The 14,556-nt window shown below is 37.9% G+C and overlaps 1 protein-coding gene and 1 pseudogene across 2 annotated transcripts; both read left to right on the forward strand.

Moving 5' to 3' along the window:
* Positions 1-734: 734 nt before the first annotated feature.
* LOC131797056 (G-protein coupled receptor Mth2-like) lies at positions 735-5,672 on the forward strand (annotated as a pseudogene).
* Positions 5,673-8,551: 2,879 nt separating this feature from the next.
* LOC131797029 (uncharacterized) lies at positions 8,552-14,402 on the forward strand. 2 transcript variants are annotated; one of them, XM_059114645.2, is made up of 8 exons: positions 8,552-8,578; positions 8,665-8,805; positions 9,368-9,626; positions 10,711-11,972; positions 12,306-12,443; positions 12,875-13,008; positions 13,253-13,412; positions 14,038-14,402. In XM_059114645.2, exons 2-8 carry the CDS (start codon positions 8,688-8,690, stop codon positions 14,253-14,255), a joined length of 2,289 nt encoding a protein of 762 aa, XP_058970628.2. In that variant the 5' UTR covers positions 8,552-8,578; positions 8,665-8,687; the 3' UTR covers positions 14,256-14,402. The 2 variants fall into 2 exon arrangements, with proteins under 2 accessions (XP_058970628.2, XP_066028325.1); XM_066172228.1 differs by having other exon boundaries at positions 12,309-12,443.
* Positions 14,403-14,556: the final 154 nt, after the last annotated feature.

Consider the following 14,556-nt stretch of genomic DNA (forward strand, 5'->3'; position numbering starts at 1 on the left):
CTTGCGCCTACACAGCATATTTCTGGCTGTAATTATAAAACCTTTCGTGATCCACCTCGTCGTAGAGAAGACTCAGTCCAAACCGACACAGTGGAGGACAGTTAATGAACAGTTAATGAACAGGCGTGAGGAAGAGGATATAAAATCCCGTTTTAAGATCACCAAGAAGAAAAGATAAAACAATCGTTACCTTGAACTTTCAGCTGTTCCATATATTATCAATATCCTTTCCATTTACTCAGCTAGGGAAGAAGTTGAGAGTCTTTCATGACAGATTTGAGTGCGAAGAAAGTGACCTTAGCTTTAATATACCGAAATTTGTGCCAAAACTCCTCTTAAAGCGGTTACAAATCCATGTTTTTTTAACTAAAAGGGAGCCCAGTACTCATTAGAACGACTTGTTTGCTCAACATCTTAATTGAGATCACCCCCCCATGAGTGGACGCAAATCGTCTGCACTGTAAGTACATATCACAATTTACGAAAACTTCATTATTCTTGTGAAAAATGATAGCCGTCTTAATGAAACTTGATGACAAGTATAAGCCGGCAAAGAAAACAGTGCAAAAGCAATTATCTGTCACATGGATGTCAGCAGCAACAGGATTATGACACCTTACAGGAAAGCTGCCTGGAGCGTTAAAAAAGTCCCATACATTTTCTTAGACTAAAAGTCTAAGAACATGTAGGTGACTCTCCGGGATACTTACAGTACAGACGATTTGCGTCCCCTCATGCCAGAGAGTAGGCGTATAAATGAGTATCCCGGGGTAGCTTGACTTTAAAGTTGCTAACTAGGCGATGTCCACGTTTTCCTAAATTCGATTGGTTGACTCGGGTAAGGCGTTTCTCCGAGTCATGAGAAAGAAAGGAAAAAGGATATGACCTGTTACTATGACAACGCATGCAAACGTTTGGTGACTGTCACGGCCTGGATTTTTACTCGAGGCAATTAAAAGTTAAGAGTCCATTTATTAACTGGATCTTCTGAGAAAAGTAATAGTTTCGATTGAGGTTCACTAATATCCACCATTGAACAGTGACAAGAAAAAGGTGGGCATTCGTAAGGGTACAAGTTTAATTTTCCTGAAAACACATTCAAGTCGCATGTTCCCATCTCGATTTCGCAATTACTATATCTCTTTTCTATATATCGTGAATTTTTACAACTCGGAAAGCTTGTGTTCTTCTAAAAATTAGCCGCCTTTCGAGATTATAGAAGTCATTTCAAAGTTAGTATTACCATCCAAATTTGGCCTCTGATTTGAATGAAGCAAAATCAGACGACTTTTTCTAGCTTTAGTTTAGAAAGGCTCATGGTCCGTTCATCGTAAATTAAGTCAAAACTTTACAATCTCGAAGCCATCATTTTAAATCTCTATCTAAGGAATGTAGCTCGGCAAGTCTCGGCTGAAAAAACCACGCCTTTCCTCTTCGCTTCCTGGTATTTTTTTCGTTCTGTTTCCAAAACTTTTTATATATAAATCTTTCAAGATTTGTCAAGAAAAGGGGCAACTAGTTCCGGATTGGTATTTTCCGGGACTCTTAAGAAATAGGCCTCGGGTTGCTTAGGCACCTGTCGTTTGAACTAGTCTCGCAACAAGTTGTGGAAGGGAGCAAGGTGGATGATGGGCCCAAATGACAGTTGTCAAAGACTGAGGCTGGGAAGGGCCTGATCATAGGATTTTAGAAGAATAAAAACAATAACAAAAAAAACAAAACAAAGTAGATACTACTTAGGCTTCGTCTTGAAATAGGTTTTTATTTCTTACCGAAATACGCAGAAGCCTTCAAAATCTTCTAATATATCCCCGATCCTTGTGTAATCAAAGTGGAAGTAAAGTGTTACTTCAGGATGTGGAATGTAGAGATATCAATAGTTATTTATGGTCTGGTGTAATAATGAGATCTACCTGTGGATCTTACAACAATCAGAGTACCAACGACTGCCATACCCTGACTGTTCAGCAGTTGAATCTAACTTTACAAAAAGAACTCCCTCAGTCCCTATCTTTGCCATAAAACAAAACGTAACATACAGAAGCATCTTAGGTATTAAATGTAATAACGAAGAAAAAGCCAGTTTATTGGGTCTTAATATTTCGTGCACAACTACCACGAGTAAACCACCTGCTCCGAACATCACTGCTGTGAAATTTTTGAAGAAACACAAAGATTGATCCTGGAAATACGCGCCAACTAACAACCTTACAGGCTATTATAGAAGTTGTGTGGTAAGGGATGCACGCTGTTCTTCGAATAAGTTAAATATCTTGCCTATTTGTTCAAGAACTGTGTGCTTTGTACTCTATGGTTTTTTACAGTTGATGGTAAAAGAAGCTACAGGAACCCTCAGTGTGCTTTGTGTAAACAAGGAGGATGGCTGATTCCCCAGCAAACGATTACAATATCACCATCGAATGCACCCCCGCCCTACACTCCTCCATTTCAAATCCTTCTCAACGTGATCAAAAACATAAGAGACACAACTAAACTGCCGAAGAATTCAATAGCTATAATGAAACCTAAATTTATTGTTCAGTCTTCACATTCAGTAATCCCGTCTGATCTTCCAGTTCAAGGTTCTAATCTGTCTTTGAAACTGCTCAACTGCACGTTAATCGGTAACAGCTGTAAAGTAATCGAAAATTGAAATACCTGTACAACTTTGACTCCACAAAAAAATTTGTCTAATCAAGAGATTTTCTTTAACACAAGCCTTCTGCTATTGAAGAGAAATCCACTTTTGTCAATGCGAATTTGCAAAGGCCACGGGGAAATGCAGGTCTTATTTTGTGCCCAAAAGCTCCAGCTGAATAGCTAGATCACAGAAAACGAGGAAACGACAATTTAGTGTTGCATCGCATCACATCCATTGGTATGCCGCTGTCTATGGCCTTGTTGTTTTTCCTTCTAATCGTTTACCTGTCTTTCAAGGAACTTAGAAATCTTCCTGGGAAATGTGTGCTCAATCTCTGTGGAGCATTATTGTGTTATCAAGCACTTTTCCTAAGCGCAGAAAGGTCAACGGAAGTCCCTATCCTCTGTCAAGCAGTGGCCATTTTACTTCATTTCTTTGTTCGTTCTGCGTTTTCATGGATGACGGTCATGGCCAAAGATACAGCAAGTACGTTTACCACGACTGGTAATTGGAATCGTGATAGAGAAACACATACGAACACAAATCCAGTACAAAAGTTTTTTTTAAAGAAACAGGTGTGAGCCTTAGTTATAATTAGTTGCAATTTGAAACATTTTATTTTCCATCTATGCAGTAAAATCCGCATCATATAGACTATAAAGGAAATCTTTCATGAAGCGGAAATTAGATTCAGTAAGTCCGACTCTTCGGTTCACTCCAATAAAAATGAAACCACGCAATAAAGCCTTCAGTAGGAAGATTCCCGTGGGTGCCTATTAGGGTTTCACTGAATTTCTTCGATCGAAAAAACTAAAAAGCTCCACATCTGAAGAGTCTTTCTTTTGCTCAGTGTGTCACCAGTGCATAAGAACGTTCCCTTACTTCTTGTGAAGAAGGTAAAAGGCTGTAGAATTTCACTCATAGAATGTAAAGAGAACATAACTGCTGTTTTCACACAATTTGAGAAAAATACAACCTTGTACAACACACTAATATTCTACTATATAAATTTGCCCATCGATGACACTTTTCGTGGGATATTTCCATTTCCCCTAGCTGAGCTTATGTACACTCATGATGGAAATGTTGCCATATTTTTTTTCGAGAGAAAAGTAATTTTTTGGGTGGAAAGTCTTGTAAATGTGATAACCTTAGACTAGCCCCTATAGGAAAATATTTCACCATAAATCCATAATCATCTCCACTCAGTGAAAGCCATCAGACACCAGAAAGGGATTCGCCATGTATTGCATCGTGGGATGGGGACTGCCTGCAGTAATCGTTGGTTTATGCTTAGTGCTGGACCTTAGTGGAACTTTACATATCGGATACAGTTTGTAATAATATAGTTCAACAAAATGAAAATAAGCATTTGACTTCTTGTTTAACCAACAGTTTGATCTTTAGCCTTCTTTTGTCAAAGTGTATAACTATTGGTAGCTTTAAGGGAAAATAATGGGACACCTAGGTAGCTTATGGAGAGATTGAAAGCGGAAGAAAATGAAATATAGACAAGTAGGCAATATTGGATTCCTTCTTTACGTAATGATCGTTTTGGTCTAACCTTTAACGAGGGATAACCAGATTCCTGTAACTGGTCAATTCCTACCTAATTTTCACTTTGAAAACTTTGTTTTTGAAACCAAAGAAGACTGCATCTATTACGTAAAAAAGACATTTGATATTTACATGAGCTTCTGTATCCTTGACGGTTCTCTGGATTTAAATGACAGTGATATTGTTGCAACTCATAGGGTATGACAAAAATTGAAATGACGATTATTTTCACTTCTACAGAAGTTCCTTTCCAGTCTCAACTTTTGTTCAATAAGATACCGTTTTGAGGCAGAAAGCAGTTCCCTTTTATCTAGTCTTCGTTGAAATGGTTTAAATATATTTTGCAAAATAGCTTAGTTGCCCCTTTTCATATATTTCTTGTTTCAGGGAATTTGGTCTACTGCTGAATATCTGATAAAACAGCAACGATTGTTGTCATGGTAACTCTTGTGACCGTCGCTTTGGTTTTCAATATCACGTGCCTGACGAAGTGTTTTGTCGCATTTCGCCGTTTACAGCAGGTATGTGGGATAATGGCAGAGCAACTCCATTTGAATTTTCAGAGGTTTCAATTCATATTTATCGAGTGCTGGGTGAGATATCAGAGAGTAATGGTGTTGTTTTTCTTCCTAGGTCTCTAACTTGGCAGCACCAAATAGTTCTCGAGGTTCTCTGACTCTCATCTGCATCAAACTAACCACAATCATGGGTTTGACTAGGATTCTGGCGCTTGCCGCTAAATGGAAGCAAACTGGGCTCCTACATTACCCTGCCACTGTGTTGAAATGCTTGCAAGGTATCGTTTGATAAAAACAAAGAAACAAAACAAAAAAAAAGAAACAAACCAAAACCTGACAATTGATAAAGGGAACAAACACCGAGGAACTGTTCTTTGGAGACTTATTTTTAAAGGAAGCACTTCTTTCATTTGAATCCAACTTCGTTTTCTATACATGTATACATGTGTATAGATATAAAAAATGCTCCTATGTCCTTTGCATGTATATATATTGGTTCAACTTAAGGGTTAATTTCAATCGGGAACTTTTCCACTCTTAAGGGTGTACCCCTGAACTACATATACCTTCGAATCTATTTGGGTTACTGGCGTACGTTTGCATTGGATTAAATCTTTCATGTAGTCGTAAGATGTTGTTTAGTGTAATCTTCGGTGGTTATACCGAAAGGCATTGTCCAGTGAGTGCGTTTATAGAATAGTTCTGGATGAGAGGATTTAGCTGGGACTACGTTACTTTCAAACCGATGAGGCTAATTCAAAAATGTTATGATTTCAGGGTTTTTCATCACGTTGTCTTTCGTTATCACCAAAAGAGTCCGAGATCTCTTTGAGAAAAGATTTTTTAAACGAGGGAATTGTAACCACCCCACTCGTGTTCAATATGCTAGAATTCAGACTAAGGCTGAAAGAGATACAGGTTCATCGAACTTGAAGAGGAATCGTATTTTTCCTTGAAACTCTCGCTTCTCTCTTCTGCTTGTTTGTTTTGTACATATTTTCTGCTGTTCTTCTTGTGTTTTGGGTGGAATTGTTATCATCCAAAGTGGTGAGAGTTACAATATAGCTTATGTAAAATAGTTATTAATAATAATTTACCTAATAATAGTACTGATAACAATAACAATAATAAATAGTGGAATTCGAACGTGGGATCACATGGCAGTAGCTGCACTATACCTTAGGTTTAGAAAAGTAAAGCTGTACTTTTGTCTTGAAACTTTATTAAATTGATAAATTCGTGGAAGGAAGGGTGGCAGTGACTTTCACGTTTGGCATCCGATTAATATAAATCAACAGCTTTTTAAGAAAAGAAGCTGAACACTGGGAGGATATACCCCTAGCTGAGTAGATGGGGAGTTCAGAATAGAATAGTTCACAAAAAGAAACGAAAGGTCGGAAAGTCATCTTGTTTTACGTTATTTCAAATGCATGTTATCTCGATATAGTATGACGCAATGAAGTAATTCTTAACTTAAATTGTACATACACTCATAAAGTGCAGTATAACTTGAATAAAAGTCTGTATGCCATAATTATTCTTGCTATTGTGAACCATTAAGTAAAGGAACGGAAATGAATGACCTGGCAATAAAACTGTCGAAATAAAAACCTCTTCCTTATTAGTCAACATTTTTGTGTAACCCAATCGTATTCTCGTTTTTTCCATTATAGGAATTTACGCGTATTATTTCCAGGCAGCAGCTGAGTGGATTTTTATGTAAATCTTTTAGTCCTGAACGCCTTTTATCAATTTTTGTGGGTTTATCAAATTTTGTGGCAAAGGAAAGTGTCCATTTGATTATTTGCGCAAGGCAATATAATTTTTCTGGTTGTTTTGTGTGTATTTATTCCTTCAGACTCCTTACAGGAACTGTCTGGGTCTGTTCATTTCCCCTGTCACAAGAACACCTGTTAAGAGAAATTGCTAATCAACAAAAGCATTTTAAAACAGGTCTCAGTTGGAAGAAAGTGACCTTAGCTTTTATTGAAAGATGATTAAGTCAAATAATTATTCTGCAGAAAAGAAAATTTGTAGATCTAGAAAGATCGGCACTGTTGTATTCGTCATTCAGCTATGAACGTTTCCGTTCATTATGTATAAAAACTAACGAAGCTCTTGATTGTTTAACAAATTCTCCTTGTCAGCACCTTAGAAAATGTATAGAGAGCATTATGGAGAATATGCACACTGAGTCTAATTTTAGGGTGTAAAGGGTTAAATGGGAGTTTCTTGGTAATGTAAAGAAAAGAATGAAAAGAAAATGAAAAGAAGAAGAAATAAGATAGAAGCTCGATTGAATGGGAATGAGACTCACGAGGATGCAGCCCGAATGAAAAAGAGAACAAAAGTCCTAAATTGTTCATATAAATAGGTATTCGAATGACAGTATTTGCATCATATAGCCCCCATCACACAGATGCCGTGTCGGTATTTCTTTTAACTTCAAAATTCAATATCCTCTGCGAAACAAAAGCTGTCTGAATTACAACGCACGTGCAAGTTCAAATTTCCTGAGCAGTTTAGTTAAAGAATCGTTTTGGGCTTTTAATTTTCAAACCTTAATTTTGGAGTAGTTTTTATTTCTTTATTAGAGACGTAGCGCATGCGTGAGAGATATTAGGAGAATCAATGTATGGTGAACGTGCAATTTGCGAGGGGCCCTTTGATGCACCGCGGGATAACGGAGATATTTGTATTACGACGACTCGAAATGCAGCAGTGTTTTTTGAAGCGCTCGAGTGGTTCACAAAAGATAACATAAGGGAACAAAAGATGTGCAAAATAATGAAGGAAAATTTATTTTCTCGAGCAAAAAATTCCGCCTAGTACATTTGAAAAGAGCATGTGATAACCAGTTTTATGATCACAACAGACTTTGGTTCATTTTTCTATCTGTATGATTAGATAATTTCCGTTAGTCGTAATCTAGAAAATATTCACCAGCCAGGGATGAAATTATTCAAATGCTGGCCATTAACATGATTTTATGATGTTTTCATTTCGAGCTAGTAATGTCACCCTTCTTTCAAACATAATATTATAAAACGTAATTACAAAATCCTTTTTCTATGCCAGAAATAATTCTTGTAGTTTCCACACTTATTATTACTTGGCATTTTTCAACAACAGTAACCCTTTGCTCTTGGTTAAGCAGAACAATACTTATTTTAATCAAGCGATTAAATTCATACTCTTTAAAAAAAAGGTCACAGCAAAGATTGACTCAGGGTGTAGGCTGTTAGCAAACTGAGAGAGGAAAAAACAGGAACATGCTTTTAAGACATTTACCGATGTTTGCATGGCAACAAACTAAAATTGGTTTTTTCGATCAACAAAACATCTGAAGAACCCATTATGGTAGGAAATAAATCTACTGTATAGTTCAGTTTTGTAATCATGATTGGTCTTGCAGCAGAGATTTAACTTTCTTTTCTATTTGCACACAATTTTAGTTGCTCTTTGTCAACATTGGGAATTTGATTTTTTTCAAATTATTTTTGACCCGCAGCTGTTTTGGTACCCCTGAGCAAATTCAAATGATAGTTTACTAAAATTTTTCCACTTTTTCATTTGTAGCCCACCAGTGAATGATAAAAGTTGACGATACTGCGAAACCACAACTATTGAGATAAGCTTTTTTGAAATTTTCATCGAGCTGTCATTTGCAAGTTCAAATAACGTTCAACTGAAAATTGTTTTAATTACTAGGAACGTAAACAACAGAACACATCAACGCCACCCGCCTGTGAAATTAATCTTGGTTTAATTAGCTAAAAGCTCACATGCAAAATGCGGCTGTTGGCACAAAGATCGTCATAATAACTCAGAGACGCTGCAATGAAGATGTGACACCTAAGAGGTTTAAATGATTAAGCCGTTCTCTCTTCGAGTCTTGTACAGTCTAAAACAGGTTCCGCATTCGCTCAAATTTGTTTTTTCTTTCAGCTTGGAATTTTTCCGGAATAACTATGAAGCGTGGCAATTTAACTCTCGTGTCAGTGTGTATTACGACTTTTTGGGTGATCAACTTTCCTCTTGTTAAATCTTTTGGCATCGACTCTGCTCAAGATTTTCAGGAGTTAAGTGGTACGTATCAGATATCTTGAGGGCGTGGACTGAAGCACTGTGGAAGCCCTAGATTTTGATTTCAAGGCTTCGCTTTCTGCAAATTCTTAAATGATAGGTAACCCTGTTAGGTTCAATTTACTCGGGTTTTCCGATTTTGCGATAGTTCGCTCCAATCTTCCGCGCCCTGGTGATATATTCAATTAAGAAGTGATAATGTTTTTGTTCGTGGATGTTTCGCCAGTTAACTCAGTCATTTTTGCTTCAACTGAACTTTTACTTATTAGTAAATTCCACTTCTGCGGAACTTCTGCTAAATTGGAAAACCCTTAATACAGCAAATGCTTGTACCGTTAAGGGTGAGTAGCTAAGTTCCTGAAGCGTTACTCAACTGACGCACGGGCATTAACATAATGTTTTAAAGAGCTTAGCGGTCTGCTGATGCTGGCCACCTCTCAATTCCATATCATGTTAGAATCACAGTATAAGTTACTTTACACCTTAATTTTGTTGTAACATTTTTGCCATTTAGAATTTTGATGTACATTTTGTTTACGATTTTTTAAATTTTCTCCTAATTTAGAGTCGGATCATCAAGACTTCGTGATGAATTTTAAAGGTGAAACTGTCAGCTTGAAAAACCTGACAAAGCTCTTACGTCTCCATAATGTTACCCTACCACAAGAGGAGAGATACTTTGCTGAAGTGTTTAAGCAGAAAAACAATTCTGAACAATCATGCGCAGGCAGATGCTACCGAGATGAAAGAGGAGAGGCAAATAAGTGTTTCTGTGATGAGGTTTGCAAAACACTCGGTGACTGCTGCGTGGACTTCTACTCGCGGTAAGTACAATTTGTTTTTCCTCTATACGTAACATCTATAGTCGTTGTTCGTTGTTACATTGACAGCAATATATTGTTCTTCGATCATCGATTAATTGGTCAATTGATTAAAGAAGCATCCAAGCTGTGGCAGTGCATTTAGCAGTTCCTGCAATAATTTGCAGAAACTGAAGATAAATTCAGCAAACGAGATGCTGCTAAGCATTTATTTCTCAAGTGAAGTTCACAAAAGATTACGGTAGCTCAAATACTTTAAAATATAATTTTGTTACGCTACTTGCAATTTTACAACAACGGGGTCACCCGTGGTCAGAGTCAACGATAAAATAAGGGTGGTCTTTTGCAGTGTTGCTACGGTGATTTTTTGGATGATAAGGAATTTTATGAAGTCATTATCGAAACAAAAAATGGAAATTCATCGCTTTTCGTTTTAGCTGTGTATCCTAATACTTCAGGGAAATAAGTTTCAAAAAAAACTGTGGTGCTGCATCGGTGGAAGAGTATATTCAGGTGATTTAGTATTATCGACTGAGTTGCTAACATAAATTGGCCACCGTAAAGGGTTGTTTCAAAGCTGACGTTTCGAGCGTCAGCGCTTCGTAGGAGCGATTGACGAAGGGCTAACGCTCGAAACGTCAGCTTTGGAACAACTCTTTACCGTAGCCAATTTACCTTCGCAACTTAGTTGATAGTCCTAAATCATCCTAATACTTCTTGAGCGCGATGTTCTTTGAAGGCCCTCGCATAGTTTGATTACTCTTTATCAGTGTTCGAGTTCAGTTAACGCTAAGTATAAGCTCCTCGATTTTTTCAGTTTGTTTTAGTTTATTTTTTGTAACGCAGCTCGAAAAATTAGCCTCAGATTTTCAAATTCGTCGCTAATAAACTTTGTGATGTCATTTTTTCTGATCTAAGTTATCATCAACACCATAATACAATTATGTTTTGATCTCTTCCTATCTATCTACCTTTACGAACTCGGCACAAAACATACTTTAAGGTATTGGACATTTTCTCACGTTAAGATATTTCCTCTACTTGACATGCTCGCTCATACAAAGAATCCAAACAACTGTTTTTTAAGATGTCATCTAAGTGCAAGTATTATTGAGGCTATACAAAACCAGAACGTGACCTGTGGAGATGTCATTAGCCACGGGGGGCAGCGTTTCAATGAACCTCCATGGTCTGGGATAATCATGAAATCATCCTGCAGCCTATCAGGCAATCCAGTAGGTGAAGATTGCAAAGCTGTTAAGAAGTTAAATATGACATTACAGAGCGAACTACCCGTGTTTGGATGGAAGCACAATGTTACATACAGAAACATTGCCTGTGCCAGATGTAGCAAAGAAGAAAAAGTGACTTTCTGGGAACTCCAAGTAAAATGCGGGAGTGGAAGATTAGAATTCAATGGGTCGGACATCAAGGCAGTTAGGACGTTTGTCATGGACAAAATAAACAAGTGTTCATGGAAATACGAGACATCGTCCAACCAAACGCGACATTGTGTATTGCATGATACAATATGCGCGGTGAATAAACAACCCTGGATGTCTTTAGTTAAAGACCTTTGTTCTTCATATTCCATGCCTTTTTCAGTTGACTATCAAAAGGCTAAAGTATCATATAAGAACCCTCATTGCGCTCTCTGTGATCCTGAAGGACATTCCGAGCCAGCGACCGCTCAAGGCCCAGTTATACCCTGGTCGATCATCTTGGATGTCAGCGGAAACTTTAGGAATCCTGAAACACCAAAGACACCACAGCCAACTGGAGCAACCAAAGAAAAGTTTAACGTTACTGCCCAGATGTTACACTGTACTTCAAACGGTAGCCATTGCACCATCACTATTAATGGGAAAACTTGCAAAGCATTCATTCCCGTAAAAAATCAATCAGCACAAATTAATGCATCCCTAGACAAACACCATGTAATGATACAGAGTGAACAATTCCTCGATAAAAAGATTGCCATGGACTTGAATGGGAGCACTGTATATGTATTGTGTCCAGATGATAAAGCTACTAACGATTCCAACCAGGATTTCACAGTTCTCATTTATATCACAGTCATTGGTACAACTCTATCAATAATTTCACTGTGCTTTCTTCTTTTCATTTACTTGTTTTTCAAAGAGCTAAGAAATCTGCCTGGAAAATGTCTCATCAACATTTGTGGGGCGTTACTCTGTTACCAAATAATTTTTTTCGCTGTTGAAAAGGCGAATGAAGTGGACGCTCTATGTAAGGCAGTTGCCATTTCTCTACATTTCTTCATCCTCGCTGCATTCTCGTGGATGAGCATTATGGCGTTTAATACAGCAAATGCTTTTACCGTTAAGGGTGAGTAGTTAAGTTCCTAAAACGTTGGTCAACTGACGCACGAACATTAACAATGTTTTAAAGAGCTTAGCAGTCTTTTGATGCTGGCCACCTCTCAGCAGTTCGTTAAGTTTCCAACAGATTGCTTGTCCCCTTTAAACTCTTGCTAAAATTGGGTGGAGGGTGGTACCATGAATTAGACCTGTTGATCTGTGGTATGAGACGCCAACCACTTAGCCAACAAGTTCGAAACTAAGCAACCGTTATGTTAAAAAATTTCACATACCTGTTTGTCTAATCAATTTGCACATATCTTGAAAATAAACGCCATTCACTTGTTCTTAATTTCTGCAGCAGGCAACGCAAGGAGACAAAGCTCGAACCAGAGGAAAACCTTCATCAAGTATTGCATTCTGGGATGGGGACTTCCTGTAATGGTTGTTGGTTTATTTACTGTACTTGACTTCACAGGATCATTTCATGTCGGATATGGTTTGTACAAAAAAGTCTTGAAGTTAAAATTATCACAGGTACTGTTGTTCATCAATAGGAGCTTCAACTGACCTCCTTTGGCGGCGTTTACACCAGCTTATCATTGTCATATCGCTCCTTAACCCTTTACACCCTAACATCAGCATGCAAACTCTCTATACTATGCTCTCTACATTTCCTAAGAAGCTTACGAGGAGAATTTGTTTAGCAATCAAGAGCTTCTTTGGTTGGTGATCATTTCCTTTATTCTCGTAACCTAAATGTGTGATTCGGGAATGATATTGTAAGGAGAAATTAGATGTTAGTCACTCATAGAGGTTAATGGCTTAAATATTGTGATCAGCACAATTGCTATCTTTATGGAGCAAACTGCCTCTCTAAGAACAACTCCTAAGAAACGATTTCGATTTCTCCCTGTATTTAATCGATAGGTAAATCGAATTATTGCTGGATATTTGGAAACACAGCCATGATTGTTGCTATGGTTACCCCAGTGAGCCTTGCTTTGGTTTTCAACATAACGTGTCTGGCGAAAAATCTTTATGGTATCCATCAGTTACAAAAGGTATGCGTAAGGACGAGTACTTGAGGTTTGACCTTAGGCTTATGGAGTGTGGGAGACATTCTGGCATCAGTCAGTAGCATCAAGAATTCAGTAGCATTAAGAAAGAGGCATCATGCTCAAATCTTCATTGAAGAAACCCACTAGAGTTTACAATAAGTCCGCTTGGGATATCTTTTACTTACTTTTCATTGACTGGTTGAATAGATCAGAGAAGCTTTTGTTCGTTTACGTTTTTTAACCTTAGGGTGCCAGTCTAGCAGCAAACAATTCTAAAGCTTCTCTGACCCTCATCTGCATCAAGTTGACCACAGTGATGGGACTGACCTGGATCCTAGGGCTTGCTGCTAACTGGAAACAAACTGAATTTCTTCATTACCCTTCCACTGTGCTGAACTGCATGCAAGGTACTTTTTCAAGTTTGATTTGTGAAGTACCAAGGCAAACTTGTGTGCGTCGGTGCGTGTGTGCCTGTCCATACTACCCTATTAAAATTTCCCAAAAATTAAATAGCTTTTGCAGATTTTTCTGGCAGTAGCACACATTATTGTAATCAGGACAAAATCTAGAGATTCCGTTATCAAATTTTGTTATGCATGAAGGGGTAGTTGTCAAACGAAAATACTCCTCGTACAAAATTTTTCGCCCACCGTGATCCTGGTGAAATTATTTGTGGGAACATTTCACCAACTAATTTTATTATAAGCAAGCCATCGTTTTCGTTGCGAAAGGGGGAGGGACTACAGCCTCCTATGTAAGCAATAACTTAAACAATAATTTAAATTAACAGCATCCGTCGGTCGTGCAAACTACAATCAGGGAATAATGTTTAGGACCTAACAGTAAACTGTATTAAATCGGCGAAGAGCCGCAACATTGCCTGGAGGCCCCGCTTAATCAAAAAAAGCCACCCAAAAAATTTAAGTGCCCCACCTACATAACATTGTTAAAGTTATTTTCACTTCGGTATGGCACAAGCAGTTAATGATAGTTAAATTTCTGGTAACTAATTTTCTGTGAGATTTGTTTCAGGGTTTTTCATCGCGTTGTGCTTCACTACTTCTAAAAGAGTACGTGGACTGCTCAAGGAAAGGTTTTACCGTGGCAAAGGGTTAAAATGCACCGCTGAGCCCCAGTCAAATGGCATTCAAGAGCAGAGTACAGTCAGAGATGGCGATACATCTGCGGATTTTAACAGATTTTCTTTGGCTTCCATGTCAACAGAACAACTGACGAAGCATCACTCTTAAAGATCTCACAGCACCATAACACAGTATGAGCCTTGATACTGTTTCTATACACAAGAAAACAGTTGATTTGCTTACAGAAGTTGGTCTTACAGATAGAGTTTAGATTTTACCGATAAGGAACTCTACCAATAAATGAGATTAAATAAAGCCTCAAGGATTTCTCTTTGACCTACCAGGAGGTTTTTGGAGTTGGCTCAACAACTTCGAATTCTACAGAAAACCTTTTTACGCGCTGAGAGAGACCCATTAGGGCAACGCGCGACTAGAATGAAGTGTTTCACACGTGTGCACGTTGGACAAC

Source organism: Pocillopora verrucosa, chromosome 9 (genome assembly GCF_036669915.1).
Source record: "Pocillopora verrucosa isolate sample1 chromosome 9, ASM3666991v2, whole genome shotgun sequence".
In the NCBI taxonomy this organism is placed as follows: domain Eukaryota; kingdom Metazoa; phylum Cnidaria; class Anthozoa; order Scleractinia; family Pocilloporidae; genus Pocillopora; species Pocillopora verrucosa.